The sequence below is a fragment of the Nerophis ophidion genome, linkage group LG16 (assembly GCF_033978795.1).
Source record: "Nerophis ophidion isolate RoL-2023_Sa linkage group LG16, RoL_Noph_v1.0, whole genome shotgun sequence".
Lineage (NCBI taxonomy): Eukaryota > Metazoa > Chordata > Actinopteri > Syngnathiformes > Syngnathidae > Nerophis > Nerophis ophidion.
The window spans coordinates 2,571,954-2,584,492 of record NC_084626.1 but is presented as its reverse complement, the minus strand read 5'-3'; the positions used below and the strand labels follow the sequence as shown (position 1 = coordinate 2,584,492).

Below are 12,539 nucleotides of genomic sequence, written 5' to 3'. Positions count from 1 at the left end.
CACACAAGTAAACACGCTGCAGGACTGCTTGTATAGCACATGATATCACACACAAGTAAACACACTGCAGGACTGCTTGTATCGCACATGATATCACACGCAAGTAAATGCAGTGAATGACTGTTTACATCGCACATGATATCATACTGTACACAAGTAAATGCTCTGCAGGACTACTTGTATCGCACATGATAACACACACACACACAAGTAAACGACGGCTTGTATTGCACATTATATCACACCCAAGTAAACACGCTGCAGGACTGCTTGTATAGCACACAATATCACACACAAGTAAACACGCTGCGGGACTGTCTGTATCGCACATGATATCACACGCAAGTAAATGCAGTGAATAACTGTTTATATTGCACATTATATCATACTGTACACAAGTAAACGCTTTGCAGGACTACTTATATCGCACATGATAACACACACACAAGTAAACGACGGCTTGTATCGCACATTATGTCACACCCAAGTAAACACGCTTCATGACTGTTTGTATCGCACATGATGTCACACGGGTATATACTCTGCAGGACTACTTGTATCGCACATGATATCACCCGCAAGTAAACATGCTGGAGAACTGTTTATATCGCACATGATATCGTACACATATAAACACTCTGCAGGACTGCTTGTATAGCACATGATGCTACATGGGTATACACTCTGCAGGACTGCTTGTATCGCACATGATATCACCCGCACATGATATCACCCGCAAGTAAACATGTTGGAGAACTGTTTATATCGCACATGATATCGTGCACATATAAACATGCTGGAGAACTGTTTATATCGCACATGATATCCTACACAAGTAAACACTCTGCAGGACTGCTTGTATCGCACATGATATCGTACACAAGTAAACACTCTGCAGAACTGCTTGTATCGCACATGATAACACACAAACACACACACACACACACACGTAAACAAGCTGCAGGATGGCTTGTATCACACATTATGTCACACCCAAGTAAACACGCACATGATATCGTACACAAGTAAACACTCTGCAGAACTGCTCGTATCGCACATGATAACACACAAACACACACACACACACACACACACACACACACACACACACACACACACACACGGGTATACACTCTGCAGTACTGCTTGTATCGCACATGATATCAGCCGCAAGTTAACACGCTCGAGAACTGTTAATATCGCACATGATATTGTACACAAGTAAACACTCTGCAAGACTGCTTGTATCGCACATGATAACACACACGCACAAGTAAACGAGCTGCTGGATTGCTTGTATCGCACATGATATCACACACAAGTAAATGCAATGAACGACTGCTTGCATCGGGGATTTTAGATGCAAGGTGGTTGATCCAGTATCAACATTGGATCGATACACCCTTAGTAATAATCTCCCTAATTGAACAGTATTGGAGTGTAAAAGTTGTCAATATAAACATGTATCAAATATTTGTAGTTCCATAGTAGTTACCGGTACGTAACATCCAAGGAATATTAGACAGTATCAAACGTGTCCGCACTATTAAACATACTGCATTATGCCCTATTGGTGATATCGATAGGTTGTGAGTCATACCAAAGACTATAAAAAATGGGAGCCATTACCTGCCTGCATGGCACTCAGCATCAAGGCTTGGAATTGGGGGTTAAATCACCAAAAATGATTCCCGAGCGCGGCCAGCGCTGCTGCTCACTGCTCCCCTCACCTCCCAGGGGGTGGAACAAGGGGATGGGTCAAACGCAGAGAGTAATTTCACCACACCTAGTGTGTGTGAGACTATCAGTGGTGCATTAACTTTAACTTCATGAATTACTGTGGCTATTAGCGGTTGCCAAAGAAACCATTACCACCCCACTTCAACTTAAAGACGGCGTAAGTCCATTCCAGGTGGTTAATAATAAATACCGTGATTTTCATTGCCACCGTTGTTCTGTGTGAGAGTGGTGGAGTCTTTTTTGACATTCCACACGACTATGTGGGACTCCTGCTCATGTGGTATCGGCATCGGTATCGGCATCGGCCAGTACGTGGTATCAGGACAGTGGTGTTACTACTAAATGTGCTTCTCCTGCAGTGGTGGCCCTGTGGGGGGGTCAGCCCGCGCCGCACGCTGCAGCCCAGGAAGACTCCTGGAGGAACATCCTGACCTTCCTGGACCACAATCTCAGATCCTGAAGTCCATGTGCGGTCATCCATCAAGTCAGATTTGATAATCCTAGCCACTGTTATTATCCTTTACTTACTTTTGCCTTGGCCGTTTCCTGCTAAATGTCTAAATGTATGTCTTATTTTATTTTGAAGGGACGTCCGCCAAAATAAGACTAAATGTTTTGTCCCTTATCTTCTAAAGTCTTAGTGGCCACAGCACCTTTTAGCGCTTACTTCCAATATTGAGTACACTACTGAATTGGGGTCTTATGGCCACTTATGTGGACACTTGACTGCCACCTAGTGGTGGCAGAAGAGTATAACATACAATGGAATTTGGGGGAAAAAAAGGGTAAAAATAAGAATTACCATGTCATTAAACATGAAGTACACATGTGTGTACTTACGGACTAAGTACATCATATCAAAATTGTGTACACTACTGAATTGGGGTCTTATGGCCACTTATGAGGACACTTAACTGCCCCTGGTTGTGTCAGAAGAGTATAACATACAATGGAATTTGGAAAAAAAAAGTATAAAAATAAGAATTAGCATGTCACGAAACATGAAGTACACATGTGTGTACTTATGGAGTAAGTACATCATATCAAAATGGTGTACACTACTGAATTGGGGTCTTGTGGCCACTTATGTGGACACTTATACTGCCATCCGGTGGTGGCAGAAGAGTATAACATACAATGGAATTTGGAAAAAAAAAAGTGTAAAAATAAGAATTAGCATGTCACGAAACATGAAGTACACGTTTTTGTACTTATGGACTAAGTACATCATATCAAAATGGTGTACACTACTGAATTGGGGTCTTGTGGCCACTTATGTGGACACTTATACTGCCATCCGGTGGTGGCAGAAGAGTATAAGCTACAATGGAATTTGGGGAAAAAAAGTGTAAAAATAAGAATTAGCACGTCACAAAACATGAAGTGCACGTTTGTGTACTTATGGACTAAGTACATCATATCAAAATTGTGTACACTACTGAATTGGGGTCCTGTGGCCACTTATGTGGACACTTATACTGCCATCCGGTGGTGGCAGAAGAGTATAACATACAATGAAATTTGGAAAAAAAAAAAAAGGTGTAAAAATAAGAATTAGCATGTCACGAAACATGAAGTACACGTGTGTGTACTTATGGACTAAGTACATCATATCAAAAGATGATTCTTAGTTTTTTTTAATTCTAATTAGGGTCCAATAAGCCCAAACAGCAAAGAGAAAAAACAAACAAACATGTAAACAAACAGCTTGGGCCTGAAGAGGTTAATTTGAACATGATTAAGTATTGATGTATTAATCGACAGGAAAAATAAATGCAGATATCTTATCCAATCGCATCTAACAAAGTAAACAATATTAAGTACATCACAAAGCAAGAAGGGGGTTCATATGGCCCCAGTCGTCACAGTTTACCTGACACATGAAACGTGACAAATTTGGGGCGTGTAGCATTGTTGAACATCTAAAAAAGTGTCCCAACTTTAACCAGAGCGGCGCTTTCCGTCATTTTCAGCAGACTGCATTGCAAAATGACAGAGCCTCCCTCTCCCTCCTACGTGAGATTCACCCAGGGAATGGGGCCATGTGAATGGCTTCTTTTCCGAACTTTTATTTTCTTAAACTAAATATAAATACTCAAACATTGGGAAGGCTCTAAAGCACAGGTGTCAAACTCAAGGCCTCTGGGGCCCACATCATTTCACCTGGCCCCGGAAATAATTTTGCGCCAATTAAGTACCTGATGTATTTATTGACAAGAAAAATATATGCATTTATTTTATTCAATCGTATCTAACAAAGTAAAACATATTGTATATATCACAAAGCAAGAAGGGGGTCCATATGCCCTCGTTCGTCAAAGTTTACCTGACACATGAAACGTGACGAATTTGGGGCGTGTGGCATGTTGAACATCTAAAAAATGTGTTTTGAGGCAATTCCAACTTTAACCAGAATACAATAAGAATATAATAGAATATATCTTTATTGTCATTGTACACTGTAGAACAAAATTGTAAGCAAAAGTAATTTAGTGCAAATTCATAACACAAAAAAACACAAGAAAATATATAAAAATAGATAAAAAATACCAAGGACACAGCTATTATTGTCTTGTGTTCAGCGACACCATTGCTCTTGGGTAAAAAGTGTTCCTAAGTCTGTTCGTCCGGCATTTCAGACCAGAGCGGCGCTTTCTATCATTTCCAGCAGACTGCATTGCAAAAATGACGAACCCTCCCTCTGCCTCCTACGCGAGATTTGCCCGGGGAATGGGGCCATGTGAATCTCTTCCTTTTCTGCACTTTTATTTTCTTAAAATAAACATAAATACTCAAACATGTGCTTAAGTTATGTTAATGATGTTCATGTTAATTATGTAATAATATTTATGGTATGGATTTAGGTTGGAAAGTATTCATAATCTATACCAATAATAAACAATAATAAACAATGATTAGTTTTGTGCTTCTTCAAAAAAACATATGCATTACAATTTTTTGGGGTAAAACAAAAAGTTAAAAAGTTGTTAACGCTGTTTTTAGTTCATATGCACACCAGAGGGCACTTTCCGTCATTTTCAGCAGACTGCATTGCAAAATGACGAACCCTTCCATCTGCCTCCTACGCGAGATTCACCCGGGGAATGGGGCCATGTGAATCTCTTCCTTTTCTGCACTTTTATTTTATTAAAATAAATATAAATACTCAAACATGTGCTTAAGTTATGTTAATAATGTTCATGTTAATTATTTAATAATAGTTATGGTTTGGATTTAGGTTGGAAAGTAGTCATAATCTGTACCAATAATCAATAACTATCAATAATAAATAAAAATTTGTTTCGTGCTTCTTTAAAATTTTAACAAATACACATTACCATCTTTTTTGGTAAAACAAAAAGTTAAAAAGTTGTTACCGCTGTCATTTGTTCAAATGCACACCAGAGGGCGCCATACTTGGAACATGCCAATTGTTACAGTTAAAGTAGCAATGATTGTCAAAAAATCACACACACACTAGGTGTGGCGAAATTTTTTCCCTGCACTTGACCCATCGCCCTCGTCCACCCCCTGGGAGGTGAGGGGAGCAGTGAGCAGCAACGGTGGCCACGCCCGGGAATCATTTTTGGGTGATTTATCCCCCCAATTCCAACCCTCGAGGCTGAGTGCCAAGCAGGCATCTTATTGACTTGATTTCTCGGAAAAGTATCCGTTAAATTGTACGTTGTAAAAAATGCCAACAACTGGCGACTCGGCCGTGAGATACAGCGCAATAAAAACAATGCATTTTAAGATTACATATTTTTTAATTTTGCCGTTTAAAAAAAACAACAGTAGCGATTTTCTATTGACAATATTATATTGTAAAAAATAACTATGAATAATATAGTAAAAAAAAAACTGCCGTCAGGTATGTATCTTTAAAAAAAAATAGTGGCACCCTTTTTCCATTTACAGTATTGTTCTGTAAAAAAAAAAAAAGAAAAAAAAATGTAAAGAAAATTATGATAAACCTGCCAGTATACATTTATTTATTTATTTATTTTTTTTAAACGAAGTACTTAAAAAATTTAAACAAATCAAACGCACTGGCAATTGTGGACTAACATCATGACATGGATCATCATACAGTTATAGTAGAGATGTCCGATAATGGCTTTTTTTGCCGATATTTCGATATTGTCCAACTCTTAATTACCGATTCCGATTACAAGCGATACCAATATATAAAATTAGGGTCCAATAAGCCCAAATGGCAAAGAGAAATAAAAAAAAATAAAAACATGTAAAAAAAAACCCAGCTTGGGCTTTAAGAAGATAATGATTGTGAAGGATAAAATTCCCCCAAAAAGTGCAGTTTCCCTTTAAAGACACTTCCAGATTTTGGAAAGAAAAATTGGAAAAAAAGCCCCACCAAAATTATGTATTTAAAGGTTAAAATGAAAAATGTTCAATAATGGCTATTTTGCCAATATTCCGATATTGTCTAATTCTTAATTACCGATACAGTCGTGGAATAAACACATTATTATGCCTCATTTTGTTGTGATGCCCCGCTGGATGCATTTAATAATGTAACAAGGTTTTCCAAAATAAATCAACTCAAGTTATGGAAAAAAATGCCAACGTGCCACTTTCACTTTGCATCAGTCCATCTTAGTTGAGCTTGGGTGTTGTTGATAAATGGCTTTGGCTTTGCATAGTCGAGTTTTAACTTGCACTGACAGAAGAAGCGAACAACTGTAGTTGCTGACAGTGGTTTTCTGAAGTGGTCCTGAGCCCATGTGGTGATATCCTTTACACACTGATGTAGGTTTTTGACGCAGTACCGCCTGAGGGATGGAAGGTGACGGGCATTCAACGTGGGTTTCCAGATTCTCTGAACCTTTTGATGATATTACAGACCGTAGATGGTGAAATCCCTAAATTCCTTGCAATAGCTGGTTGAGAAATGTTAAACAGTTGGACAATTTGCTCACGCATTTGTTGACAAAGTGGTGACCCTCGCCCCGTCCTTGTTTGTGAATGACTGAGCATTTCATGGAAGCTGCTTTTATACCCAATCATGGCACTCACCTGTTCCCTAATTAGCCCGTTCACCCGTGGGATGTTCCAAATAAGTGTTTGATGAGCATTCCTCAACTTTATCAGTCATTTTTGCCACTTGTGCCAGCTTTTTTTAAACCTGTTGCAGGCATCAAATTCTAAAAGAACTGGTATTTGCAAAAAAATAAAAATAAAATATTGTCTTTGCAGTCCATTCAATTAATTATAAGTTGAAAATGATTTGCAAATCATTGTATTCTGTTTTTATTGACCATCTACACAAAGTGACCACTTTACTGGTTTTGGTTTTAGTAAATAATAATCAAACATGAATATTTACCATGAGCTGGCAGGAAGAGTTCATGGCATGCTGAAGTAACCATGGCGATGAAGGCGATGAACTCCTTGAAGTCGATCTCCATGTCGCCATTTTGGTCGATGTCAGCAAACAGCTCGTCCATCTCACGCTTCTGGATGCTCTGCTCGAGGAGAAGTGGAAATGAGAGATGGAACATCTGGAGGAAGGATCAGGTCAGGGGTGTCCAAACATTTCCCACCCAGGGCCGCACACGGAAAGTCAAAGCAGGGGCCATTTTCATATTTTTCATTTTCAAAATCAATATTTATATATATATAGAGAGAGAGAGAGAGAGGGAGAGAGAGAGACTGAGCAAGAGAGAGCAAGAGAGAGAGAGAGAACTAGGAACTAGTAAAAAACTATGATAATTAAATACTAGTAATAATAACAATAACATCAATACTACTACTACTACAAAAACTAATAATAAAAACAACAACAATAATAACAACAATAAAAAATACAATAATAACAATACTAGTACAAATAACTATATATATATATATATATATATATATATATATGTATATATATATATATATATATATATATATATATGAATAATATTAACAACAACAATACTACTTCTAATAATAGTAATAAGAACTAGGAACTAGTAATAACTATGATAATAATTAATTACTCGTAATAATAATAATGACAACACTATTTCTACTAATAATAATAAAAATAGCAGCAATACTACTACTAGTACGAACAACAACATATATACACACACATATGTAACGACAACAATACTCCTAATAATATTAATAAGAACTAGTAATAACGATAATGATGGATAATTACTAGTAATAATAATAATGATAATACTAATAATAATCATACTACTAATAAAAATAACAATACTACTAATAAAAATAGTAACAACAAATATATCTAAATATTTGTTGTTACTATTATTATATACACAATATATATATATATATATATATATATATATATATATATATATATATATATATATATATATATATACAATAACAACAATACTACTTCTAATAATAGTAATAAGAAGTAGGAACTAGTAATAACTCTGGTAATAACAATAATAACTATAACAACAATACTACTACTACTAATAATAATAACAATAAGAAATAAAATAATAATAACAACAGCACTACTACTTAAAACAATATATATATATATATATATATATATATATATATATATACAATAATAACAACAATACTCCTAATAATAAACAAAAATGACTATCATGATAATTACTTATTAGTAATAAGAAAAGGAATAATGATCATACTAATAATAATAACAATAAAACAATACTACAACTACTGCTACTACTACTAATAATAATAATAACAACAATGAAAAATAAAATAACAACAACAATACTACTACTAATAATAGTAACAGCATATATATATATATATATATATATATATATATATATATATATATATATATATATATACATATATTCCTATTAAATAATTAAGTCTCTAGATCGATCATCTTCAGGTCTATCTGTTGATATAAAGTTTTTTTTATTTTGTGCTCTTTTTGTCAACAAAAAAAAAGCTTTGTTTTTTTTATACAGCAAAAACCTAAAATAGTATCCCCAAAATAATATTTCAAAGTGGAATGTTTGATGTGGAGTAAATGGTGCGTTAAATAGTCAATAATTTATAACAATACAAATTTTGATTCGTTATTATTTTTGTGTAATGAGGTTTTTTTTTTAATTCCACAAAAATGATTGGGGATCCAAAAAAACAAAAAAAGGCCCCATTAATAAAAGTGTTAAAAATAAGACATACGTATTTTTTACTTTTAACTCTTAAGTCTCTCCGTCAACTTTAGACCTGTTTGTTGATAATAAGTTTGTATTTTTTCTAGTTTTTTTTTTTACATTTGTTTTATGCCCATTTTGTTGAAAAAAATGTAGCAAACGCACAATATATGCAACATTTTCCCCAAAAATATTTCAAAGTGGAATTTTCGATGTGACAAAATTGGAGCTTTAATTGTCAATAATTCATAACAACAATGATTTTGATTATTTAATTTTTTTTATCGATGATAGCTTTATAGAAAAAAACACGCAAGGCAGTTTTGTGTTTTTTTCTTGTTACATGATTGCTCTTTTATTCCACTTTTTATTGTGTGTGTTTTTTTTTTAGTATTATTAGAATGTGCTGCGGGCTGCAAGTTGCAGTTTGGACACTTCCTTCTGTACTAAACCAACATATCCTTTTACAGGAAGAGCATTGGTTGAAAACAATTACATATAATGAAGTAGAGTAGATTCCTGCGATTTTTTTAGGGTTACGGTCCAAAAAAACGCAGGTAATGCAGGCTTACCCATGCAAATCTTCTTCGATAGTCTAAAGCACTTAAGTCCAAACTGCGGTCCACCAGACTCTTCAAATCGGTTCACGAGTTCAACATTGCGGTGTACTTTTAAAAATGCTTCTACATACCAGGGCGTCCCTGAATGCCACTTGTTTGCTGACATCTAGTGGACAATGTGAGTAAATGACCCTTGAAAATTCTCAGAACTCAACATACATAATTTACTTATATGACAAAATCCAAACAACCTTCCCTAGTCATGATCTAAAAAAATAATAAAAACATGGTCACATATAACACAACCTCCTTGCTCAACATTGTGGATATTTAAAAAAAATAACGTCCATACACCATAAACAAATTAAAAAAAATACGCCCATTCAAATCCACCAGAGTGCATGATGGGAAACATGGAAAAGCACTCTCTCCATGTTTGGCGCATTTTAGCTGTTTGATATTTCTGATTGATCACCACACTTTAAGAAGGTTGTCACAGAAGTAAACAAGGTAGATGTAGAATTTCCACATGCTCTTGGTATCCAATTATGTTAATTATATATCCATTATAATAATATGATATGTACACACACATATACGTATATATATATATATATACATATATATATATATACATGTGTATGCCATCCATCCATCCATTTTCTACCGCTTATTCCTTTTGGGGTCGCGTGGGACGCTGGCGCCTATCTCAGCTACAATCTGGCGGAAGGCGGGGTACACCCTGGACAAGTCGCCACCTACAGTATATATACACAGTATAATGTATGTGTTTTATATATATACATGTGTGCTACATATATACATACATACAAATATACACATGCATATATATATATATATATATATATATATATATATATATATATATATGTATGTGTGTGTGTTTATATATATATATAATGTGTGTGTTTTACATATATACATATATACACATGTATATATACACACATATACATGTATGTATATACATATATGTGTCTTTTAGATATATACAGTATATATATATACATGTGTATATATACATTATATATATGTGTGTGTGTATATATAATGTGTGTGTTTTAGATGTATACAGTTCATACATTTATACACATTTATATATATATATATATATATATATATACACACAAACACATATAAATTTACATATACATATATGTGTGTTTTTGATATATACAGTATATATATATATATACATGTGTATATATTATATATATTATATATATGTGTGTTATATATATGTGTGTGGGTGTTATATATATATATATATATATACATACATACATACATACACACAAATATATACACTTACATATAAATATACATATGAGTGTTTTATATATATATATATATATATATATATATATATATATATATATATATATATATATATATATATATATATATACATCACAGCTTGTCAAAGCATCTTCGTGCTAGAAAATGTTCACTGAATCGACTCCTGAGACAGCGCCCTCTAAGTCACACCATCTTTTTTTCCTCCTGTAGATAGCGCCATCCTCCCCTCTTCCTCTCTAAACAGTTTTGACTCATTTCCCCTGAAAAGCACGAAAAGAAGGTTGAGGTTCTACCTTGATGAAATGTCTCATCTCGTTATTGACCAGCGCTCTGAGGTCGGCCTTCTTCAACTTGCACTTGTCCCCGGAGTATCTGTGGAACTCCCTGATGGTGGTCACCATGGCGTTCTCCAGGTTGGCCAAGCGATCCTTGGAAGCCTGCAAGTGGAACACAACCACCGGGTTCTTTCCTTCCCTGCACACCGGATTCCCCGCCAACATTTTTGCTATGTCTTACCTCCATGAGAAGAAAATGTCACGTCTGGATGGGTCCGAAGCAGAAGTGGAGTGTGTGTCCGGCGGCCTCGCCCAGCAGCTCAGTGTGGACACTAAACGGTATTGATCCATCATCCCGACAAGGCTACTCAGCCATATAATGCTCTCAGGCAGAGAGACTCTGGTGGTCGGAGGAAGGGGCGCTAACGAGATCTCCCTGGCCTCCAAGATGCATCACCGGCTGCAGAGGTCGCCGCCACAGAAAGACTTTTAAAAGATTTCATTTGCACAAACAACTTGATGGGCGCTTTATTTTGGTAAGGAGAGTTGGATATATCAATGTTCTTTCTATGTGTAATAATTGGACTTATAACTTCTTTCTTGTTGGGAAATTAGACTATTTTGGGTCTTCCTGAGAGGTGGGGACACAATTTCAACTTTAAAATGTTCAGCCAAATTCCCAAAATTCACAGATTTCCCAGAATTCCAGGTTTCCCGGGACATATTTCCCATTCAGAATGAATTGGCCATTTTTCAAACTTCCACCATTTCCACATTTTTCAACCTATTCAAACCATTCTACCTTAAACACATTTCAATCATCTTGGAAATTCAAACTATCATTTTTCCAAGTTAAAAAAAAAAATACCAGATTTCGAGGTTTTCCAGGGCATTTTTCCCATTCAAAATGAATTGGCCATTTTTCAAATTTACACATTTTTCCACCGATTCAAACCATTCCACCGTCAACATATTCCACTCATCCTGGACATTCAAACTATCATTTTTCCAAGTAAAAAAAAAATCCCAGATTTCAAGGTTTTTCAGGGCATTTTTCCCATTCAAAATGAATTGGCCATTTTTCAAATTTACACATTTTCAACCGATTCAAACCATTCCTCCTTCAACATATTCCACTCATCTTAGACATTCAAACTATCATTTTTCCAAGTTAAAAAAAATTCCCAGAAATAGCAGTTTTGCAGGACATTTTTCCCATTCAAAATTAATTGGCCATTTTTCAACTTTACACATTTTTCAACCGATTCAAACCATTCCTCCTTCAACATATTCCACTCATCCTGGACATTCAAACTATCATTTTTCCAAATTAAAAAAAATTCCCAGAATTACCGGTTTTTCACAGACTTTTTTCCCATTTCAAAACGAATCTGACATTATTCAAACTTCCACCATTTCTACATTTTTCAACTGATTTAAACCATTCCACCGTCAACATATTCCACTCATCCTGGACATTCAAACTATCATTTTTCCAA

General features: G+C 35.2%; 1 protein-coding gene across 1 annotated transcript in view; it reads right to left on the bottom strand.

Moving 5' to 3' along the window:
* LOC133569979 (protein S100-B-like) overlaps positions 1-11,371 on the bottom strand; it is a 32,780-nt gene extending 21,409 nt beyond the window's left edge. The window contains exons 1-3 of the mRNA XM_061922558.1: positions 11,282-11,371; positions 11,059-11,202; positions 7,088-7,226 (exon numbers count right to left, since the gene is read on the bottom strand). Of these exons, the coding sequence (XP_061778542.1) occupies positions 7,088-7,226; positions 11,059-11,202; positions 11,282-11,287 (289 nt within the window). The 5' untranslated portion in view covers positions 11,288-11,371. The remainder of the gene's footprint in view (positions 1-7,087; positions 7,227-11,058; positions 11,203-11,281) is intronic.
* Between the last annotated feature and the right edge of the window lie 1,168 nt (positions 11,372-12,539).